General features: G+C 36.8%; 4 protein-coding genes across 4 annotated transcripts; all 4 read right to left on the reverse strand.

The window, feature by feature from the left end:
• Positions 1–76: 76 nt before the first annotated feature.
• Positions 77–2,443, reverse strand: LOC144180885 (troponin I, fast skeletal muscle-like). The gene is made up of 4 exons (XM_077709038.1): positions 2,300–2,443; positions 1,481–1,570; positions 1,244–1,417; positions 77–275 (listed from the first exon to the last, which is right to left on the reverse strand). Exons 1-4 carry the CDS (start codon positions 2,441–2,443, stop codon positions 198–200), a joined length of 486 nt encoding a protein of 161 aa, XP_077565164.1. The 3' UTR covers positions 77–197.
• A 3,049-nt stretch (positions 2,444–5,492) lies between these two features.
• LOC144215337 (troponin I, fast skeletal muscle-like) lies at positions 5,493–9,600 on the reverse strand. Its single transcript, XM_077744190.1, has 7 exons — positions 9,474–9,600; positions 8,842–8,871; positions 8,372–8,411; positions 8,181–8,309; positions 7,900–7,989; positions 6,723–6,896; positions 5,493–5,605 (listed from the first exon to the last, which is right to left on the reverse strand). The coding sequence occupies exons 2-7, from the start codon at positions 8,847–8,849 to the stop codon at positions 5,528–5,530; spliced, it is 519 nt and encodes a 172-aa protein (XP_077600316.1). The 5' UTR covers positions 8,850–8,871; positions 9,474–9,600; the 3' UTR covers positions 5,493–5,527.
• A 1,795-nt stretch (positions 9,601–11,395) lies between these two features.
• LOC144215338 (troponin I, fast skeletal muscle-like) lies at positions 11,396–15,812 on the reverse strand. Its single transcript, XM_077744191.1, has 7 exons — positions 15,638–15,812; positions 13,922–13,949; positions 13,801–13,837; positions 13,103–13,231; positions 12,915–13,004; positions 12,223–12,396; positions 11,396–11,538 (listed from the first exon to the last, which is right to left on the reverse strand). The coding sequence occupies exons 2-7, from the start codon at positions 13,927–13,929 to the stop codon at positions 11,461–11,463; spliced, it is 516 nt and encodes a 171-aa protein (XP_077600317.1). The 5' UTR covers positions 13,930–13,949; positions 15,638–15,812; the 3' UTR covers positions 11,396–11,460.
• Positions 15,813–18,316: 2,504 nt separating this feature from the next.
• LOC144215336 (troponin I, fast skeletal muscle-like) lies at positions 18,317–23,303 on the reverse strand. The gene is made up of 7 exons (XM_077744189.1): positions 23,206–23,303; positions 20,357–20,392; positions 20,087–20,123; positions 19,829–19,957; positions 19,671–19,760; positions 18,877–19,053; positions 18,317–18,562 (listed from the first exon to the last, which is right to left on the reverse strand). The coding sequence occupies exons 2-7, from the start codon at positions 20,365–20,367 to the stop codon at positions 18,482–18,484; spliced, it is 525 nt and encodes a 174-aa protein (XP_077600315.1). The 5' UTR covers positions 20,368–20,392; positions 23,206–23,303; the 3' UTR covers positions 18,317–18,481.
• Between the last annotated feature and the right edge of the window lie 712 nt (positions 23,304–24,015).

Below are 24,015 nucleotides of genomic sequence, written 5' to 3' on the forward strand. Positions count from 1 at the left end.
AGACTCATTCAGATATAGTTTAAGAAAATACATGAACACACACAACTATGAAAACTTTATTGCGTAGTGTGACAATGGGAAGAACTTTTCATCAGAAAAGGAAAAAAAATAAAGAGGAGCCCTCTCATGTGAGATAACTTTCTACCAGAACAAAATGGAAGTTCATCAAAACACAATGAAGACCAAAATAAATCCGCTTAGGAACTCTCGAACATCTTCTTCCTGTCAGCTTTGTCTTCAATGTTCTTACGCCAGTCACCCACTGCCTCTGTAGGCTGAATACACACAAAAAAAGGGGGAAATATTCACATGTTGTTATTGTTGGAACTGTTTATACACATGTACAGATATCGGACATATGTGAGAGGGCTGTTTTGGCCAATAGCTAAACGAATTACCGAATAGTTAATGTACATTGATGGATTTGTGGATTCACAGATGATGCAAGGAAAAAAATGTATTCATTTGATGGATGATGGATAGTTTGATGGTTATGTAGTGGGAGGATTAATGGAAGGGGTGTTGGTGATGGATGGATGATGTTTAGTTTGACATGAATAGAGAGATGGGTAATGGTTGATGGATATGTGGTTAGATGGGCGGTTGGGTATTTTTACAAATTGGTTGTCAATGGACAAATGAAATGTATGAAGATATATGTATATTGTATACAGAGAATGTTAACTATCTTGATTTCATCAAGGATGGATGATAGGATGGGTACTCTACTGAGATGGGTTGTTTTGCCTATGGATGCATGGATACATGGATGGATGGATGGATTGACAAATGGATACTATAGTGAGGTTGAACATTAGGGGTCAGGATGATTTTATGGATGATTCATGTCATGCATGCCATGAAAATAAAAGATGGATGGATGGTTGGATGGATGTTGGATGGATCAGATGAGGTGAGATGGGTGGTTTGGTTGATGACACGTGTATAGGGGGATGAATGATGAGTATAGTTAGATAGAATATGATGGATACGTAAATTGATACTCTACAGATATTGAACATATTGATCTTTTGGTCTTGTGAGGATAAATGATGGATGGAAGGGATGTTTAAATGGGTGGGTTGTGGAGTATTGAAAGGATTACTTGTATTAATAGATATTTGGATGGATGATGGGTTTGTTGATTGACAGATGCATTGACCTTGTTGAAAGCTTTTGCTTTTGTTAAGGCTCTTGACGACAATAGCAATGCGACTGTACTCCTATTGTGTGTTGCTCTCACCTCCTCTTTGACTTCTTTCTTGACTTGCTTGAGGTTGGCTCGGAGCTCCATGTTTACAGTGTGCTTGGAGCCCAGCAATGCCTTCAGCATGGAGTCAGCCGACATGCGTACCTTCTTCAGAGCCGGTTTCTTGACGCCACGCAACTCCACCACCTTGATGTTCAAGTCCTCAATCTATGCAACACATTGGGGTGTCATCACTTTCCTCTTTGCCCATATCAAGCCGCATCCTCTCACCTCCTTGTTGGCTTTGTTCACTTTGGCCTCAGTGTCATAACGCTCCTCATCCAGCTTGTCAATAGCAGCGTGGAGTTTCCTGCACATATCCTTAACACAACAAAAACAGAGATAATTTTACTTATATTCAAGGCTGAGATTCAATAATTAAGCAGTATAACCTTTTTTAATAGTAAAAAAAAAGTCAGTTTAAGAAAACAAGTTTTAAAGAGCCAGTTTGAAGCTAATTTAGACGAGCTTCATGTAAGGAATTCAAGTTTAAGATGAAGAACCTGTTTTGGACTCAATTTTACATGGCTATTGAAACGGTCCCGCGAGCCTTGTGAGGATCAGTGGTTCAGAAACTTAACGAATGAACGAGTTGAAACAGTTAGGCAGAGGCAAGAGCTTCTATTTACACAAAAAGAAATTCATTGACTCGCTATCTCTACCGAGCATTCTCGTAAGGGTCGCAGAGATTTCTAGAACCGATCCCACCTTACTTCAGGCAAAAGGCAGACTACAGCCTAGACTGGTCGCAAGTAGGGCACGGAAATAGATAGACAACCATTTGTACACACAAACACACCAAAACCAAGCAGGCCACGCCTGCTCGCACTGAAATCAGGCAAGTGAAACACTACTACACCATCAGGTGGGATAGTGTCTGGACAAAGGAAATACCAATCTTTCAAACATTATGCAGATAGTGTATACTTCCATGATTTAGCATGATAACTAGCAAAAATCATCTAGAATATCAACTCTCCATGGTGATTTATAATGCGAAATTGAGTACTATATACAAGAAAAACTGGTAATGCCTTATAACGCACTCACCATAAGTGCGGCCTGATTCCCGCTCAAGTCAGGACGGGGACAATGCTCAGCCATGTGAGATTCCTTCTGCTCAACCAATTCCTTTTTTTCTTTTTCCAGCCAGCTAAATGCAATCTGCAGGATCAGACTCTGCAACAACAACATAGGTCCAAGTTCGGGAAATATTAAGAGTAGTATTTTTACCACAGTATGTGTCAGATATTTAGAAATACTTACTTACTTTTTTTAAAAAAGCTTTTATGATAAATTTAATAACATTGGACATATACTCGTATCTGTAATAAGTACAATTTATTTGAGTGTGGCACACAGGGTGGCCCAGTGGCTGAGCGGTCAGCGCATCCGCCTCACAGTTGTGGTTTGAAGGTTCAATGCCATGTCATCCTCACTGTGTGGAGTTTGCATGTTCTCCCTGGGCTTGCGTGGGTTTTCGCCGGGCGCTCCGGTTTCCTCCCACATCCCAAAGACATGCATGTCAGGCTAATTGAACACTTGAAATTGTCCCTAGATATAGTCGCCAATGACGCTTGTTCGTCTCCTTCATCCCTGCATTTGTCTAGCCAGGAATTCAGGGTGTCCCCCAATAGAATGAAAAATTTTAATTTTCATGAGTAATGGAAAGAAACTTGATAACAATAGACCTATTTTGAATTTAATAGAATTGATTAATGCCATTGCCTAATGCCATGATTCAAGTTTGAAATAAGTAAAGGCAATCTGCAGAATGAGACTCTTCAACCACCCAAGGTTGGGCAAAATTCAGATTATCATTATTATTATTTTTTAACCACGTCAGATATTTAAAATAACTTACTGTTTTTACAAACTCTTAAAATAGGTCAAATATATTTGTGTCCCTCATAGGTGCAATGTGATAAATTATTTTGATCTATGATGGGTGGCCTAGTGGTTCAGTGGTTAGCAAGTCAACTTCATACATCTGAGGTTGCAAGTTCAATTCTAGGTTGACATCATTGTGTGATGTTTGCAAGATCATCAATCCAAGGTAGCATCCGATTTGTATTGGTATTTTTACCACAGTATGTGTCCGATATTTACTTAGTCTTTAAAAAGATAAAATAGTATATACTATACCCAAATAAAAAGCAACACAATTTAAAAAACATGATGTCTTGCCTTTAGGTGATGCCTGCGGCTCGAGCTCATTTTTTTCCTGTCAAGATATAAGGAAACGGAGCATTTAATAATCCAATCAACACACCACATCCATACACACACATAATTGATGTCGCCATGACAACATGACTCACTCAGACATGTTGCCGTGCGTTGCGTCTCAGCAGCTGCACACATGAAATAGAAAAATGAAAGACTAATGAAACATGACGCACAACATCATGAATGCTGACATCAGCGTGTTGTGTTGATTGATGCACAGCGACATTTTCGGGTGCGAAAGTGATCCCAATATGCCCGAGCACTAAATGGGGACACTTGGGATCAGGTGTCACATCTGGACAAGTTTCAACAACTGTTTTTCTTTTAATTTTTTGAGCTACTTACCTGGAATATTTTACAAAATCGTAATGCTCTACCCCTTAATGAGTAAATTTAACTTTAAAAAATAGTTTAACAGCCTTTGGATTAAAAATAAATAAATTATTAAAACGAAATAATCATGTAAGGGAAGAATACATGCATGCATTCTAAAGTAAAATGAACATTCACAAATAGTTTAATTTTAAAAAATGAGATAAAAAAAAAACGTAAATTAAGTCATAATTTTAAACAAGATGACAAGCTGGAGGATATATGTTTAAAGTTAACATTTTCACAATAAATAAGTGAAAACCGAAAACAAGGTATATCATGAATGCATTCTGAACATGTTTGACACAAATTAGAAATTGTGTGTGTGTGTGGTATGTGACAAAAAATATATTTTTTGGTGATTAATCATGTTGTCAAGAGTTACTGGGATTAGTAACATTCTTAATTTCATTTTTTCTGTCTACAAGATCATTTGTTTGGCCAATTTAAAGCTGCGAAGAGTGCACACTCTTATACTGAAGAATCCAAGTCATCATGCTGATTTAAGTGGAAAAAACATTATACATGGATGTCACATGACCAGGCAGAAAAGCCAAACTAATACGCTATTTTGAAAAAGAATACATTCAATTTAAAAATCATTAGACATTGCTCAAGGTTTAGCTTTAGTTCTAATTGACTGTAATGCATTGAAACAATATAATCTTGTCGCCATATGTGGTGACAGACTTACTTGGAAATGATGCAGTTAGCCTAATAAAACTGTTTACAATTGACCCCCAAATCAGAAATACAGCAAATTAAAGGTCTGACTTGTTAGCAGAATGGAAGAAAACAACTCAGGAGCTCCATAAATTGCAATAACTACATTCAGAATAATGAGTGGTAGCTAGAATTGAATTATGTGAGACTGGTCGTTTTCATTTGAAAAAAAAAGGTCTAAGGCTCTATGGAAATGAATCATTTTCAAAAGACAAGAAAAAAAACACTGGCTTCTATAATACACAGGTTCTGGTTTAACCATTGATCAAAACAACTACAGTCAGGGTGATATAAGTCTTTACTTGAAACTGGTCTATGTTATGTCTCAAAACAAAGTCGGTGACCCTTTTGGTCGCAGTTGTTTTAGATTTTTTGACCAGTGAATTTGGGAGCTCACCTGAGTGGCTGGGAAGAAGGATAAAGAGGACCAGGAAGTGGAGACGTTGCCAAATCCTCCGAGAAGCCGTCCTGTGTGCATTTATATATGCGGCGTGACGAAATGTGTACGTCCTCATTATGGAAGTGGAGTCCTTGGAAGGCCAATGGGCCAGCGGCCTCCTGAAATACACCTAAGCTCAGACCCCCATGGGCCCCCACCCCCACGGCCCTCATTCCTCTAACTGAGATACCTTGGTGTCAGACTCAATTGACGTTTTAATGTTTTCACTTACTTTTTCACCTTTAAATGCATGGTCAGTGACATGTTTAATGTTCTACCAGCCTTTAAATTGAATGATTATTGCAACTGCCTTAAAGTCAATTTTAAAAAGTCTTATATTTTTTGTTATGACTCACGTTATTGGATTAAATTGGTTCAGATGAATGATTAAGAGAAGTAAAAAACAAAAGACAGACCTTCTTTCAATCTGTCCAATAGAAAAAATGTTTTTTAAGGGGCAAAATGAGAATATTAGTCATGAATATTTGTCAAGATTTATTGTTTTTTGGTTTGTTTTAGGAGGTTTCAAACATCTTCTTCCTGTCAGCTTTGTCCTCGATGTTTTTGCGCCAGTCGCCGACTGCCTCTGTTGACTGAACACAAAAACACGCGGTATATCAGCTTTAGATACCTAGCCTGAAATGTTTGCTTTTTGCTAAATCCTGTGAATACTTTCCTGGGATATTTTACCTCCACTAAAAACCTTAATGTTCCAGTTTTTCATGACAATCATAATGACATTATTTTTTTCACTCACTCCAAAACCATTTAATCTTGTTTTTCTTTTAAAAAACTAGATGTCTTGTGAATAGAGCAAACACAGAAACTATTTCTGAAAGGAAATTTCCACTTATTATATTTCAGAAAAGGGTCAGTGGAGGGGGAATAATATTTGAAAAATAAATACATAAAATATAGCCATATTCAGGTTTTCAACCTCCTATTACATGGCCTGACCAGAATGTGGTAAAGAATTGAAAAGGTTATTGGCGGCATGTAAACAAAGACTCTTTCCAATCGTGACCGGACGTTTGGTCGCTGGTCTTTTGGTCGCTGGTCTTTTGGTCGCCGGTCTTTTGGTAGCCGGTCAAATGTACTTAGATATTAAACAGTACTTAGATATTAAACAGTACTTAGATATTAAACAGTACTTAGATATTAAACAGTACTTAGATATTAAACAGTACTTAGATATTAAACAGTACTTAGCTATTAAACAGTACTTAGATATTAAACAGTACTTAGATATTAAACAGTACTGAGATATCAAACAGTACTTAGATATTAAACTCTCTCTCATGAATATAATTTTGAGAGTTGGCTTCATCAGTAAACTCTCTGTAACCATTTGACCGGCAACCAAAAGACCGGGGACCAAAAGGGACCTAAAGACCAGTGACCTAAAGACCAGCGACCAAAAGACCGGCGACCATAAGACCAGCCACCAAAAGACTGGCGACCATAAGACCAGCGACCAAACGTCCGAGCACCCTTTCCAATAAAATCAATCACATTGCAACAATCAAAATCAAACAGAACTTAATTTAAACAAAACACAAACTTCTGACTTAAATTTAATGTGAATATGATTGAGGCTAATACAATTTCACAAAATCTCATTTGTTCTGAGAAATTGACGCAGATCACACAAATGTCACTGCGCTGAATCTGAACGCAATAATATTGAGTCTGGTAATGTTCTCCACTTACCTCCTCCTTGATTTCCTTTTTGACTTGCTTCAAGTTGGACCGGAGGTCAATGGTGGTCTTGTGTTTTCCGCCAAGCAGTGCCTGCAGCATGGCATCGGCTGACATGCGCACCTTCTTCAGCGCTGGCTTTTTCACGCCTGCCAGCTCGACCACCTTTAGTTTTAAGTCCTGGATCTGGAAAAGTGGGCAGACATGAGATCGTATTTCAATTTTTCCACCATCATCAGACTGTTTCAGCACAGTACAGTAGGACCCTCAGAAACATATGAGTGGAATTTGTCCAATAAACAAGCTTGTAACTAATTTTATAACATAGTGGTACTTTAATTTGGCTTCTGATTCATTTCCCAGCCCTGTAATTTTCATCATAGGTATAGTTCCACTATTGTATGCAATAAAATGAGGGAACATTTTCTGATTTATAAAGTATTTAATTGCCAGTTATGGAGGATTTGGTTAAAGAAAAAATCTATATTCCAAACATGGCAGTTATTGGCAAAAAGTTATTTTTTAGATTCTTCTGAATATAAGAGATTCCGTAGTAAAACTGATTCCAGAATCTGTATTGTTGTTCACATTCCATCAAAAACACATGGACATGACAATACTGGAACTTTCTATTTCTGTCCATTCTCTTGAATTATCTTTTATAGTTAACATTTACAAGATTATAGTTCATTTTTAGGTTATAGACTAACATTTAAGGGCAACCCGGTGGAGCGAGTGGTTAGTGCATCGGCCTCACAATGCAGGACCTAGGTTCAAATCCAGGTTGGTTCATCTGTGTGGAGTTTGCATGTTCTCCCCGGACATGCGTGGGTTTTCTCCGGGTACTCCGGTTTCCTCCCACATTCCAAAGGCATGCATGGTAGGCCGGGCCGATTGGACATTCAAAGTTGCCCTTAAGTATGAGTGTGGGTGTGAATGGTTGTTTGTCGCCTCGGGCCCTGCGATTGGCTGGCTACCAATTCAGGGTGTCCCCTACCTCTGTAGTCTGAAATAGATTGGGTGTTTACGTCAATGGCCCCAATGAGATTTTTTTTTTAACCAGATCATGACATTATAAGTCATTTTAACTGGGATTATGAGTTTAATTTCCAAATGAATTGAATTATTAGATTAGAAAAAAAATAATTTCATGAATGAAAATGTATATTCTTATCAGAAAATTATTCACCTCAATCTCAATCTTGAGCACCTTAGCTTCTACATCGTAGCGAGCATCGTCAATCTTATCGATGTTTGACTGAAGCTTTTTGCAGATTTCCTGGTAGCAAAAAAAGTCAAGATTTGTTAAGAAGATACAAAAACAAGTTAAAATCTGCATTATTACAATTTACTAATAGGAATGTGGAAACATCTTTTTGCAGGCTTTTCTTAGCACTTAACAGACAAAAAAAAATCCGTTTTCATGCCTAAACTCACTAGTTAATGGCCAAGCGGCGGTGCTTATCTCACCACTAAACTGGCCATGTCCCCACTCAGGTCTGGTTTTGGGCAGGTCTCCGCCATGTGGACCACTTTGGCCTCTTCCAGGTCATTCTTCTCCTGTTCAATCCAGGTGGCGGCGATCTGGAGCATCAAACTCTGCGGGGGAATGAGCCACGTTCAATTAAAAAACAGCGATCCAGTTAGCATCAATCGCTTACCTTCAGATGATGTCGGCGACTGGAAGTCATCTTCTTTGCACTGTGGCAGGAAGTTATAATTAGCCTCATCCATTCAGCCAATATCAGCTACGACTATCGAACTCATTTTCCAAATACGTAATAATGAATATGTTTTAAACTGATGTTAACGTATTGGACTGTTAAAAAAAGATACTCAATTACATTTTTGGAACGGAAAAAAATATTTAAATTTGAAACAAAAAGTAGTCCATAAGTGATAAAAATGTTATTTTTTAATGATGCATTAAGTTTTTAAAAGAAATAAACCCCTTTGAAAAGTTTTCGAATGTAATGGGAACTAACAGCTATTTCATAATTTAACATGTATGATAAAAAGCTCTTAAACAAAACAAAATAAGACAGTGTGCATTATGACATCTGCATATATTTTTTCCCTTTTCTTTTTGTATGAATATGTATTATTACAGTGTAAGTAATTTTGTACTTACTCAGCCATTTTGGTTGCTGTTGGTCAGTGTCTGTTGGAAAAAAAAGACATTGGCAGTCAGACTGGCTACCAGTAAATAACAAGCCCCACCTACTTTCACACCTCTTACACCTGCAGCTACTAAAAGCTAATTTGGGTTAGCTAGGCCACACCTCCCGCCTCGTGTTTGGTTGATCCACGGGTTGAAAATTGTTGCTACGTGAAAGGCCACCAACACAGCAGGTGAGCATGCAAGACCATTAACACTAACAAACACACACACACACACACACACACACACACACACACACACATTTGCGAATACACACAACCGCATAGATAAAAATACATCACGAACACGACAAACAAACGCATACAAACAACCACCCACACAAACACAACTAAGGCAGGCAAACATACTTTACAGATGGACACACTTTAAAAATGTATCCATATACACAAATAAGTACACGCTGAAACGCAACATACAGTTCTACTCACAAAAACGCCAACAATAAAGACAAACATTCCCACACAAATGTATACACATCTTACTAATGATTTGCATTCAAACTTAACAACTGTTAACCAAATAAGATTAATAACAGAGGAAAGTATTCCCGCTGAAGGTAAACTACGGGAAAAAATTCCAACCTGTGACTGTGACTTCTTCCTGAGTGGAGTTCTGACTGCTGATGATGTTCAAGAGGATGAAGTGAAGAAGGGGAGGAAACAGGAAGTAGGCAGGGGCAATGATTAAAAAAGATGTGTTTATAGATGTGTGACAGCAAAGTCAGCAATGGCGTCAGCTGTGTCCACTCTAGGAATGGTCGCACAACTATTTGGAGGGTGGAGCCGCCGAAACACCATGATCGGACGCCTAATAAAGAAAAATGTTAAATGCCTAAATTAAGGATGTCAAACTGATTTTTTCATTGACCACGTCGTTCTTAGGGTTTCCCTCACGGCAAATTTTCCTGCAAACTCAGAAAATATTTAAAAAATTGAAATCATCATGTTTTGACATTTAGACCTGTGGAGAATTTGTAGCGTCCAATCAGTCTTCCATGCGTGTTTTTTTGGTTTGTGGTAGGAAACAGAAGTACGTTGGGAACCCACAAAGTCACAATGATAACATTTCAACATGAAAAAGATACAGTACAAGATACGATACATATAAAAAAGTGCATCCGTTAACAGTACATATGAAACATAAACAGAAACAAAAGGCTCAAGTATTATCATACTCATCATTAAAGTAAAAAGTATAAAGTACAAAGTAAAGTAAAAAGGAATGTATTAAGAAATAGATCGGACAGAGTTACTGCCACGTCGGCGGGCCGGATTAAAAAGCCTAAGTATGTGGCCCATGGGCTGTAGTTTGCCCATGTCTGCTCTAACACGAAGATGCCAGGTTTCATCTGGTTTAAACTGGTTCAGGCACCAAGATTTTATTACATAAATTGACTACCACAGAATCCAGACCTTTGACCCCAATGAGAATCTTTGGGATATGGTAGGTTTTGCACAGCGGTCCGGCTAAATAATCATCAATGCAAGATCTTGGTTAAAAATAAATTGATATTTTTCGTTTTTTGTTTTAAAACGCAATAATGTAGTATGTTTCCTTTTGGACTATTTTTTAAACATCTTTACTGTGTTGTGAAAAATGTCCATTTGGGAAGGCTCAAAATAAAATGAGACAAAGCGTGAGAAGTAAAAAATAAATAAATAAATAAAAACGTCTGTACTGACATCTCTTGGTATATTGTAATCATTACAGTTTGGCACAAGTTAGAATATAGAAACTAAGATGCCTCAAACATTTTCTTCCTATCTGCATTGTCCTCCACTTTCAGTCTCCCACAACCTCAACTGCCTATGTTGTGCCGGACAATTTTAGGTATAATATTTAGATTTTTTTTATATAAATGGATCAAAAGAACTGTATTTAAAAGCCCTGAATAAAAAAAATGTTTATTTTTAGGTTTTTTAAATCTATTTTTAGATTTTACAAAATGATTTTTGAACGAAAAACAGCAAAAATGATTTAAAAAATTACAATTATTGATTTAAAAGGGGGAAATCAGGAAATGTAATATACATCTATACACTTCATTTTAATTTGATCCTAAAACAGAAAGTTGGCACTCATGATTGACTTTCCCGGGCCACACAAAATGATGGAATGGGCCAGATTTGGCCCCCGGGCCGCCACTTTGACACATGTGACCTAGAGGACATCTCATTTTGTTAACCGTTTTATCCTCATTAAGGTTGTAAGGGGTGCTGGAGCCTATCCCAGCTGACTCTAGGCCTGAGGCGGGTGACACCCTGAATCGGTGGCCAGCCAATCGCAGGGCACAAGGCGACGGACAACCATTCATGCTCACACTCATACCTACGGGCAATTTAAAGTTTCCAATCATCCAACCATGCATGTTTTTGGAATGTTAGAAGAAACCGGAGTACCCGGAGGAAACCCACGCGGGCCCAGGGAGAACATGGAAACTCCACACAGAAAACATGAATGAGAAATGTTAATACAAAGTGACACAGCCACAATTGATGTTTTTTTTCCTTTGAAAAACATTTAATGAAACAACATATTTCTTTGGTGATAATTACTCCAAAAATGTTTTTAAGATGACTCAAACATCTTCTTCCTGTCTGCTTTGTCCTCAATGTTCTTACGCCAGTCGCCCACTGCCTCTGCTGGCTGCACTCACACACACACACACACACACACACAAACACACACTGTCTATCAACCCTACATCTATGATACATTTTTCAGCTTTCTCACAAAATGCTCTGAGCCTAATGTAAATTATATGTTTTAACATTACAATTGTCTTTAAATGATGTTTTCTTTTGCCACGATGACTTGCAAAGTAATAAACGATTTTGATAGCTGAATCGTTTTAGAGCTGTAATGATTATCCAAAGCCTATTTAAAGTCTCATAAATGGTCATATTTCTTTACATTTTTTATTGAAAACTACCCTTTTTTATATATGTATATGTTTATTTGTATGTATTACTGATTCATTGTTATTATTTATTGATTATTTATTTGTCTGCTTGTTTGTTGTTGTCATTTGTGCACTTTGTGGTGAATTTAGCTTTAAATCAATTTGACTTGTACAATGAAAACAAGAGTATTCAATTCAAATCAATTCAGGGTTAAGGACGATGTAAATATTGATAGAAATTGGATGAAATTGTATTTTTTGCAAGTAATATGAAGTTGATACACATGATTTATATTCTTAAGACACACAAAAATGTTTTTGTTTGATAACTGTGCACTAGTGTGTTATAATTTAATTCATTTCACTTTGGACATACGCTCTATGATTTATGTTATAGTGGCATTGATGTACATTGCATGGGTTCTCACCTCCTCCTTGACTTCCTTGTTAACAGGTTTCAGGCCGGCCCTGAGCTCCATATTGACTGTGTGCTTGGAACCCAGCAGCGCCTTGAGCATGGCATCGGCCGACATGCGCACCTTTTTCAGGGCTGGCTTCTTCACGCCTGCCAGATCGATCACTTTGATCTTCAGGTCTTCGATCTATCCAATAAGATCCAGTTAATGTCATTTTCAAAATTTCAAGTAAGACAATGAATATAAGCCACTTGCATGTTTTGATATCGTAACACTAGTTGGCCGATTGAGAAAACTTACTGCCCACATATTTTTAAATATGGGCTTTAAAATGAGGAAATATACTGTCACCTGACTAATAAAAAGTGTGCTTCAAATGCAAGCTACAGGTGACATCACCGTTATTATGTACATTTCGTTAAAGTCTATGATATCAAAAAGGCCAAAAAAATGCGTGTGTTGAGAAACAAAGAGACTAGTCACCAGTCAGTATACTGAATTGAAGAGAAATACACTTTCCAACTGACATTTTTTAGTCTAATTTGAACCTCGAATCTTAACATTCTTTTAGAAGCGAATACAAATTCCACACTCATCAATACTTGAAGAGCCAAAAACTCGAAGTGTAATGCAAACATGTTGATTACTAGTCCAACAAACTGCTAATGTTAAAAAAGTGAACTTAATATACGATGCTGGTTTACCTCTTTGTCAGCTTTTCCGACTTTCATCAACATGTCATATCTTTCCTCGTCCACTTTGTCAATGAGGGCATTAATCTTCCTGCATGTTTCCTGCACACATCATCAGAATGAATATTCTAACCCGGATAGCAACAACATATTTCATCATGTTTGTTCTTCTGATTAAATTAAAAAGAAATAAAAGTGACCATGAGCGTTGCTTGGTCGCCGCTGAGGCTCGGCCTGGGACACGCCTCAGCCATGTGGTTTTCCTTGGTCACCACCAGATCTTTCTTCTCCTGCTGGATCCAGTTGAAGGCGATCGAAAGGATCAAACTCTGTAAAATTAACGCAAAGTAAGTACGCAGTTACATGAAAGTTCCACTTTTTACAACTTATGTTTAAAAAAATCTTAATTTATTGTGTTTAAACATGATAACAAATCTTCTTTAAACAGGAGCCCTCCTCACAAAACATATCACGTTACAAAATTGAATATATAAGTCTCCCATTTAATCATGCATGCATTTTGACATCATCCTACTGTTTAATTGTAGTTGATTAAAAACAATATAAAGCAAAAAAAAGGAAAGTAGTATTTCAAAATAACCTGTCATGGAGAAGAGTTATTTACATATTTTCTTTACTATAAGCCTTTAATTATTTGAACCCTGCAGCTTTTACAACAAATTGTTTATTAGAATTTTAAAAAAAAACTATTTATTTTACAAACAAGCTTAATATTTTCTTGTTTAAACAAAAATCAAACACATTTTTATGTCTCGGATGAGTTTTTGTGTTAATAATGAATTTTGGTGAGCTTTATCATATACTAGATGAGGCAAAAATATATTTTTTTCCAAACTGCTACAAACATGTTATGAGCTCCAATGTTATCAAAGTTTACCTTCAAGTGATGCCGGCGGCTGGAAGACATCTTTTTTCTAAAAAAATGGAAATAAATCAAGATCACTTTCACTAACATTTTACCCAAAGTTTGTGAGTGCTTTTGAAAAACATTAACTTACTCCGACATAGTGGCTTCTAGGTTGAGAGCTGTGACCACAAACAACAAGAAGAAGAAGAAGACAAATTAGTAGAGAACTAAATATGCTTCCCTAACGATTTGCTAACTTTGGATTTTATAGCAGCTGGGGGTCAAATGTCGCTCATACTAATCTCCTTAGCGAATGGCAGGAAATCAAATCTCTCAGTGGAATCTACTTCGGCAAGACTCCTTTCACGGAAAAGAATTTGTTGAGGAAAAGCTGTTGCAGCATGTCGAGCGCCAGCGCCCATTGCCCGCCTAAAAATACTACAAAGCTTCATGGCCTTAAAAACTTTAGCAGACATCATCATCTTTATCATCAATTTATCGAAACTTGAACAACTATGATGGTCTTCTTCTCATTCAAAAGCTGACAAATATCAAATAACAAGATGATGATCCAATCTGTCAACATCGTCAATAACAAAAGCCTTGCGACAAATTCCAAACACAGCAACAAATATCACAAATAAGTAAAAGTGGGGGGTGGGAAACGTCCAAAGATTAACCAATGCAAATGAGTTGAATAGTGTATAGAAAGTAGAAATGAAAAACAATAACGTGAAAACAATTGAATTGCAAAAAAATCTGTTGAAAGTAGAAATTTAAATGAAGAAAAATAATAATAATAAACTGAAAATACAATGGAAATAACGGATTCTTCATAGACCAAAAGACAAAAACTGGATTGAATGAAATTAGATGCATGTAAATTAAAGCTAATTAACTTAAAATGAGATCAAATATTAAACATAATAATTATATTATAAAAAAATATTCTTAAATGTGTAAAGATGTAAATTTCTAAACATATATATAAGAAATATTTTCAACATTGAAATGGAATTTGCAGTTAAATGTAAATAGGATGCAAATTAAATCATCCCATCAAAGACAATTTTCAAAAACATAGGAAGTAATAAATACATATTAATAATGTAAATGGTAATGTAAAAGTGATAATAATGAAGAAAATAATTTAAAAAGAATGCAATAAGAAATCAAAATAACAAAACTACCTCTGAAATAAGCATATACAAAACCATGGACAATAAATATACTTTAAAAAGATTTTAAAAAGTCATTGTAAAAAACAAATTAACATAACAGAAATTTTGACATCTAAACTAATTAAACAAAAGACAATCGGCAATCCAGGTGAAGCAACAATAATTTCTCACTACACTATTGAAAAAATAAATAAATAAAATCACTCATATCCCAAATTTTCTTAGATTTTCATTTGATATGAAAACACATTAAACAATATTTTTTATGGTAAAAATGAGACAGCCAGGGTATGCTGTATTTGTTTAGTTTTTTATGCTGATCCCACTGCTCTTACCAGCTACAAGTACGTAAACAACTACTACACTTGTTTACTACTATAGCAGATGATATAACAGTACTATTGTATTTTAAAATGTGCAATTTTGATGACATTTGTTGTCAATTTCTCAAGATATTACTTGGTATCACTGATACAATCCCCGGGGTTAAAAAACGGCTCTGTATATGTACTTAGCATTGCTCTCCAAAACAGACCAAATGACAACAAAAAGATCAATAAATTAGCTAAATTATAAGGAGAATCATGCAGCAGCTGCTCAAACCCTAGTTTAGGAGGCCAAGGGGTCGTAAGGTCAATGAAGAAGAGTGCAAGGGGGAGGAGCACATGCAAGATGAGCCAGCTCACCTGTGCTGAGGAAGAAAAAGACCACCAAGGAGAAGCAGCAGCAAAGACAGCGGTAAGAGTGGACACGACTCCCGCGACCCAATATATACTCGTATAGATTTACATATCAAGATGAAAATACGTGTGGCTCCTCTTTATGGAAAAGACAAGGACGCTTGCCACTGCTCAAATAACAACTGCCTCTCCAAATCTACGAGGCTGAGGAGGAGCCTGACAACTCCACCTCCTCAACATGATCACTCACTGTGATGAGAAAATGGCTGAAAGGCTGAAAATCAAGTCAAGAAATGAAGCGGAAAGAATCTGTCATGATCTTTTTTAAACAGGTTGCATTGCCTGTAAAAATAGTCAAATTGAAATAATGTGTATATCAGCGTATTTTTACAGTTAGTTAAATTGAACAAATCTGTTTTCGGATATTTTACTTTTGTATATTGAAAGAATATCTCTGCAAAAGAAATTATTTTGTTTGATTCAAAATAATAAGAATATTAGAGATATTTCAAGGCCCAGCAGCTTGAGTGGTTAGCCGGTCAGCCACACAGCTCCGGGGTCTTGGGTTCAAATCCAGGTCGGTCCACCTGTGTGGAGTTTGCATGTTCTTCCCGGTTCTGCGTGGGTTTTTCTAGGTACTCTGGTTTCCTCCTGCATTCCTAAAACTTACATGGTAGGCTAAATGGACACTCTAAATTGCCCCTAGGTATGAGTGTAAGCGTGAATGGTTGTTTGTCTCCTTGTGCCCTGCGATTGGTCGGCCACCAATTCAGGGTGTCCGCCGCCTCTGGCCTGAAGTCAGCTGGGATAGGCTCCAGCACCCCCCGTGACCATAGTGTGGATAAAATGGTTCATAAAAGGAATAAATGAAAAAGTTATTTGGATATTTCATTCCTCAAGTTGGTTCTAAGGGACAAATGAGGTCTTAAGTTCGTTAACAAATATACTGTAATTTGAAGATTTTTAATCCATTCATTTAATACCGCTTATTACCTCAATACTTCAAAATTTCACTGAATTTTCACATATTTCTGAATGTTCATTAAATGTTACTTCATTTTCATTTATTTGGTTGAAGTGAAATATCATTTTGACCTCACATGAGCAAAGCAGTTCTTTAACATATTTGCACTTCTGGTCATCTTGGTGCTAACAACCTACAAGAGTGATAAAATTCATGTGTGAAGTCGAAATAACATTAACAGCCTCAAGTGTGACATCTTTAGCAAGTTAGTTTTAACGATTACTATGCTAACAACCCATGTGATGAAGCTCCCAACAACACTGACATTGATCCAGTCTATATTAAGCCCGCTTAACAAGTACAATTTTTTAAAAAGTGTGCTTTGTTATTTGCAGAAACTGTGGTGGCACCAGACTTGCATTCCAATTTGTGCTCAGATTTGGTTTCCTCACTAATTGCTTCAGGCTCCGCTTGAATGGAAAGTTCTGTATTAGTGGCTGGATATTTTTATCATGTGAAATGACCACATAGTAACTAGCACGCTGGCCTTGTGATTAGTGGCTACGTTTACAGGCAGTAAATAGCTCTTTAATAATTAGGTTAGACAGGCAGTAGCCCAGTTAATGACCGAATGTCAAATACCTGACAACTTTTCTAATTCCAATTTAAAGCCATATATATGGCTCTCACAAAATAATGGAAATAATGTTATTATTCTCGGCAAGTAATTAGGTTGAACATTTGTCGCATTTGGCTTGGAACATCCAAAGATGCATGATTTCCCATCACAGAAGGTCAAAAACGACAACTTTTAGGTTCAATTCAATAATCCAGGACAAAATTTAGTACCAAGTGCTAAAAGGACAAAGGTCATCTAAAAAATCATCACCAGAACCTGTGCACCAAATTCATATTATGTTAATTTAAAAAAAATATTGTATCATATATTGTATTCTTTATATTATATTCTAAAATTTCTGTTTGCATCAATTTTATTTGCATTTTTTTACTAATTTCATAGCATTTTATCTCCTTTTTACTTGTCTTACTTTTAATTTATTAATATTCAATATTGAAAAAGTGCCACAAAATTAAATAACGGAACTAAAATGAGTCAATAATTGATCTCTTGGACACCATTCAAAGACGTTTTTGGTCTATTTCCGCTGTGATCTTAACTAAGTAACTTACCCACCTTAGATCTCTAACAGGTGGATAGCTGTGTCATCGTTTACGACGTGAAAGTCCCTGCAAAGAGAGCTGTGTCATGCATGGTTAAGTCGCTACTGCTTGCTGAAAGAACACTAACTTCTTGAATGCAATTTGAATTATCAGAGGAAAAACCCTTTTACCCAGAGACAGATAAAAGTATCCTTACCATTTACCCTTCCAAGAGTCACAGGGGGTGATATGAAGCCAATCCCAACGAACTACGAACACCCTGAATCACGGGCCAGAACAAGACGGACAACCATGCACTGCTGCGAACCTTGGATTGAACCATTTATCTCAGAACTGTGAAGCCAATATGCGAACCACTTGTCCACCGGGCCGTCGAGAGAGAAAATAATTTCCATTTTTATAGGTACTGTACTGTAAGTACTAGGCCACGGCGCAAAAGCCGATCATTCTGCTGAAAAGGAGAAGAAGAAACCCAAGAACATGTAATTTGGCTCAAGCACAAGAGTTTTATTCCAAACAAAGAAGTTAGCTAGTTAACATGGAGGCGAAGAAACACCACATATTTCAACTTCCTGTCTTCTATCTTAACCTTACGAAGCACCTATAGAGAACTTTACAGTGAACACCCTAACACGTTCATATTTTGGGCTAAAACTCTTGAGTTTGGGACTAGAAGAGCAGAAGCTGAACGGGGTCATCAATGTTTAGCTGTCAAACATCTTCTTCCTGTCTGATTTGTCCTCAATGTTCTTACGCCAATCACCAACGTCACGAAGTTGCTTGTCCTAAAAACAGACAAAGCTCATGTTATATTTTGACCAAAAATCGACACATTTCTCATGCGCATCTGGAACTATCTGACCAGAAATTACTAACAACTATCAAAATAATAATAAAAAAGCAAATAAAATAATATAAAAATCATCTCATCAAGAGTTCCAATGATCTATTAACATCCCCAAATATTTAAACAACTCATTATCTTATACCAATTGGTACTTCTGAGCTGTTACTACTACTGCACTGTTTTGGCTCTCTCAGTCAAAATGGTTCTCGAAATATCTCCCAAACTTAAATGTTTGCCAAATCCGGTTCTCACCTCCTCCTTGACTTCCTTTTTGACCTGCTTGAGGTTGGCCCTGAGGTCCATGTTGACGGTGTGTTTGGAGCCCAGCAGAGCTTTCAGCATGGCGTCAGCAGACATGCGCACCTTCTTCAGACGTGGTCTCTTGAACTTACCCCTCAGATCTACAATCTTGATGTTCAGATCCCGGACCTGTAGGATTAAAAAAAAAAGGAAGACAAACTTGAAACATATTAGTTTTGCGATTCTTATCACGTCCTGAAAGAAAACAACCCCACCTCGGTTTCGCATGGGCCGGACCATTTTAGATATAATATTTAAATATCTTTTTTTTATAAATGGATTAAAAGAACTGTATTAAAAGCCTTGAATATTCAGTTTGTTATATATCTAAAACAATGTTTATTTTAGCTTTTTTTAAATATATTTTTAGATTTTACAAAATGATTTTTGAACTAAAAACAGAAAAATTGATTCAAAAATGACAATTATTGGTTTAAAAGGGGGGAAATCAGGAAAGTAATATGTATCTATAGTCTTCATTTGAATTTAAACCTAAAACAGAAAGTCGGCACTCATGATTTACCTTCCCGGGCCACACAAAATGATGCGGCGGGCCAGATATAGCCCCCAAGCCGCCACTTTGACATATGTGGCCTATGCCATCACATAAAAGTCAGTTATGAAGAAAATGTCTTATGCGTCCAAAATCCATCAAACCCACCCGATCCGTCTATCCAGAACTGAACATTGACCATAAAATTTTCCATTGGCATGAATTGTTTCTTATCATCAAAAGATGTCTTCACCTCATTGATAACCATGTCCAGCTTGAACTCAAGGCAGTAACGTTCTTCCTCGCTCTCATCTATCTGCTCACGTAGTTTCTTGCAGAGCTCCTAAGGAGAACACCACAGGAACTTGAGCATATTAATGTCAAAAAGGAAGGTGGTAGGGGTTCACTCACCCGCAACTCATCGCCCGAGTATGGAATATCCATTGAAGGACATTTGTCTGACAGGAACCTCTCTCGTTCCCCAGCCTTCTCAACACCCTCAGCCTCTAGGAGGTTGTTGGCCACCACCAGCATGCAACTCTAACATCAAACATATGGTCATTTGGTTCAGAATTCCACATAGTATTACATATTTACACGTAGTCATCCATGCACGCACACATGCACAGAATTTAAGCACATATTAGTGTATGGTTCAAATCCTTCTACCTTCAGAGTATGCTTGCGCCTGGCAGATAGTCGCTTCCTGCACAGATATTGACATTAAAATGTTATATGATTTTGATTTCTGAGCACTAAAATGCCTTGTAATTCAGATGTAATACTCTACTACTGCTCTAATCTCAAATTATAATTGAAAATGTTATGATATAAACTGATACCATTTAGGCAAGTTGCTTGTAATATTTTTAATTGGAGATACAAAGGGTTATTGACATTCCAAATATAAGCAAGCTTGATTATAGTGACATCACTCACTCAGTGGCCATGATGGCTTCTCGATATTGACGTTATCTGCAAAACAATGAAACAAATACACATTAAAAACATTAATTCAGTTATATATTAGTCCAAAATTTGTCAAAAATGCATTGCGGTTTGTTTGCTTGTATTTTGAGGTTTTTACTTTTAAATGAATGCCAATGCAAAATAAAATAGGATTGTCTTTTCCTTTTCTCTGCAGCCTTTAACGTTATTTTAGGACTTGAAGATGTCTCAAGTAATCCCCATGGATACAATGTCAACATTTAATTTTAGAAATAAGTTCTTGTTGAAAAGCATCCAGACAATATCGGTTATCGTTTAAGCATTCTGGTAATGAGAGTCCTAATGTTAGCACGCCTCCGTGTCACAAACTTACTACATGGTGACTAACTACATATTGCATAACTAATAAATGGAATCAATGAAACAGTAATTAGTATGATACTAGGCCTCTAAATGAAATGTTGTCATTTTTCTGAGCCAAATTATCCTCACTGGGGTCACGGAGGGTGCTGGAGCCTATCCCAGCTGACTTTAGGCCAAAGGTAAGGGACACCCTGATTTTGGTGGCCAGCCAATTACAGGCACAAAAAGACAAACAACCATTCAAGCTCACACTCATACCTGTGGGCAATTTAGAGTGTCCAATTAGCCTACCATGCTTGTCTTTAGAATGTGGGAGGATACCAGAGTACCCGGAGGAAACCCACCCAGAACATGCAAACTCCACACAGGTGAATGTGACCTGGATTTGAACCGAATACCCCAGAACTGTGAGGCCGATGCGTTAACTACTAGCTCAAACGGGCCACCCTTTCTTGAAAAAAATACAGCACGAAAAGATTAAAGCTAAGGCTTATTTCTCGACATTATTGAAGCTGAAATATCCTGTCATGACCAATATCGTTTACAACCCAAAGCGCTTGGTATCAGTTGGTGGGTCTTCAGAGGGCAAGTATCTATTTATGACTACTCAGCTGTTGCTGAGAAGGAATAAAATGACGTTAGGCTTGTCTTAAAAGAAAAAGATGTCTCAGGGACGAGCGCATCCTCGCAGTTGGCATACAAACAAATGGCTGTCATCAGTCGGGTGGAGGAGCAGATTCAAGTATATGATGGGGTTGGGTTTGAAAAGTATTTTGGGAGGCGTGGGGACATGATGCTGAGGGACATCTGCGGTAGGGATTGTCTGTTCGGCTGCGTAACCCAACACGCAAGCCGCAAGAAGCATTGAGATGAGCCATGAGAAATAAATAGAACTCAGCTGTCTCCAAAAGCTTTGCCTTCGCCAGTTTTTTGTATCGTTTTCATCATTTCATTCAGTCAAAATGTCTTCTGACATTCTACAAGTACTGTATGAATCAATACATTTATTGTTTGGTAGTGTATGTGCCTCATTAGAAACAGGGCTCTGCTTCATGGCATTGTGTTGTCCATGTTGCCATGACAACCAAGACAACGAATATAAAAAAATGGAATGTTGATGATTTTCTGGACTCATTGCTAAAGTATTATGTATTTTTCCTTCATTTTCTGTACCGCTTATCCTCACAAGGGTCGTGGGGATGCCGATGTCTTGAAAGTTGTCTAAGTTTAAAAAAATTTACAGTTGGTATGTATGAAGATATGAGGAGTTCATTTGCGAAAAAAAAAAAAGATAAACTTTCATTGATTTTTTGTACCGTTTATCCTCACAATGGTCGCGGAGGTGCTGGAGTCTATTCCAGCTAACTATGAGTATGCAAGAGATACTATGAATTGGTTCTGATAAACACTAGTTTTGAAATTAGATTCTTTACATGAGGTTGTTTTATCCGCCAACATTTGTTTCAGTGTTACCCCATGTATATCAGCGTAAAACCCCTCTCAAAGTTCCTATTTTGAGGCAAAAGTCAACAAAACAAGCAAAAGTTGTCGCCTCCTCTCAGTCAATCAGGGTAGCCCATTTAGACACATCAAGAAAGAAGCTAACCACTAACTTTGTGTAAACTCTAGACTTTTTAAATGAAAATACTGAACAACAATGACACGCCAGAGGTTGTGCTCTTTCGTCCCATTGACGTAAAAAGAAGATTCTGAAGATATTGTCAATAGGTATAAATCTATTTAACAAGATAAACTTCTCGGGAAACCTACAGAACATGACCTTCACCAGACATTTTATTTTCTGGGAGACTTTGTGCCTTTAACAAGTTCTAAATGACTTTTAAGACATTAAATGAGGTCAACTTTTTTTACAGAAAAAAATGAATTTTAAAAGAAAGAAAAACGATTTGAATATGTTGCAAATTTTCAAGTGTAATTCAAGTTTAATTGAAATGCTTTTAATATTTTTGTCGGGTCAGATTCATATTTTTAGTATTTATTGTGCTTATTTATGTACTGTATGTAAATCTATACACTGGACATACACATATATAGTTTTATATAATGTTTCATGCATTATATTTGAAATATTTCATCCAATGTACTTGAGTAATGTTATCATTTATATTTATATTGGATTAAATGTATGTATATAAATAAGAGTATAACTTGAATTTAAAAACTAGAAAAACCTACATGTTTTTTCTTATTTACATCTAAACATAGTTGTTATAGCATTGTTAATATATTGTTTATTTGTCAAAATGATTTTTTCTGCTGAAATTTGACACCATTGATGATAAGCTTTAGAAAGTTAAGTCAGCACCAAGAGACCACTGTCATGGAAACAAACATTTTCAATCAAACAACCCTATTATTGCTCACAATACTACTATGAAATAAATCAATATTTGATCATAATATAAAACAGGATGTCAAAGGATGCTTGCATTGGAGTCGTGTCACATGTCACTGACCTGCTCTGGTGGTGTCGGTGGTCTCGGGCGGTGTCAGGAGTCGCTGTCCTGCTTGGGCAGAAATGAGCTTTAAATGCCAAGCTGGTGGGAATGCGGCCTCTCCTCTTTAGGGAAGCAGATTAGTAGACAAGCCAATGGCCACGCAAGGTCATGTAATACAACGCACGTACATACACGCACACAGTCAGACCCTCCTTCAAAAGGACCCCTCTACATTACCCCAAGGCCCCTTGTATAAATAACTGGCTGACCTTTAAGAGTGTTTTCTTATTATTATCACGATAGTGATGGATGCAAGGAGAAGAGGAAGAAGATGAGGAAAAAGTATAGACGGTGAGGTTAGATGAGAATAAAGATGAGCAAGGTGGAGATAGGTTAAGGCAAGGGTGTCGGACTCGGGTTGGTTCGCGGACCGCATTAATGTTTAGTGTGGGGCGGACCATTTTAGATATAATATTTCGATTTTTTTAACAAATGGATTAAAAGAACTGGATTAAAATCCCTGAATATTCAGTTTTTTTAGATATCTAAAACAATGTTTATTTGAGCTTTTTTAAAATATATTTTTAGATTTTACAAAATGATTTTTGTACTAAAAACACAGAAAAAAATGATTAAAAATGACAATTATTGATTTAAAAGGTGGAAAATCAGGATATTTAATATACATTTATACTCTTCATTTTAATTTGATCCTAAAACAGAAAGTCGGCACTTATGATTTACTTTCCTGGGCCGCACAAAATGATGCGGCGGGCCAGATTTGGCGCCCGGGCCACCACTTTGACACCTGTTAAGTTGATAGAGAAG

The sequence above is a fragment of the Stigmatopora nigra genome, chromosome 22 (genome assembly GCF_051989575.1).
Source record: "Stigmatopora nigra isolate UIUO_SnigA chromosome 22, RoL_Snig_1.1, whole genome shotgun sequence".
NCBI lineage: Eukaryota > Metazoa > Chordata > Actinopteri > Syngnathiformes > Syngnathidae > Stigmatopora > Stigmatopora nigra.

Bases quoted from the DNA above. Each gene is read 5' to 3' on its own strand.
- LOC144180885 (XM_077709038.1), bottom strand. From the start codon at position 2,443: ATGTTGTTGTTGCAGAGTCTGATCCTGCAGATTGCATTTAGCTGGCTG. The intron at 1,571-2,299 runs GTGAGTGCGTTA...TGTTGTGTTAAG, and splicing joins GGAATCAGGCCGCACTTATG to GATATGTGCAGGAAACTCCA. The intron at 276-1,243 runs GTGAGAGCAACA...GTGTGTATTCAG, and splicing joins AGAAAGAAGTCAAAGAGGAG to CCTACAGAGGCAGTGGGTGA.
- LOC144215337 (XM_077744190.1), bottom strand. The intron at 8,310-8,371 runs GTAAGCGATTGA...ATTCCCCCGCAG, and splicing joins GTCGCCGACATCATCTGAAG to AGTTTGATGCTCCAGATCGC. The intron at 6,897-7,899 runs GTGAATAATTTT...CCACTTTTCCAG, and splicing joins TGCTCAAGATTGAGATTGAG to ATCCAGGACTTAAAACTAAA.
- LOC144215338 (XM_077744191.1), bottom strand. The intron at 13,232-13,800 runs GTAAACTTTGAT...TTAATTTTACAG, and splicing joins GCCGCCGGCATCACTTGAAG to AGTTTGATCCTTTCGATCGC. The intron at 11,539-12,222 runs GTGAGAACCCAT...GTGTGAGTGCAG, and splicing joins ACAAGGAAGTCAAGGAGGAG to CCAGCAGAGGCAGTGGGCGA.
- LOC144215336 (XM_077744189.1), bottom strand. The intron at 19,761-19,828 runs GTGAGTGAACCC...TGTTCTCCTTAG, and splicing joins ACTCGGGCGATGAGTTGCGG to GAGCTCTGCAAGAAACTACG. The intron at 19,054-19,670 runs GTGAAGACATCT...TTAATCCTACAG, and splicing joins TGGACATGGTTATCAATGAG to GTCCGGGATCTGAACATCAA.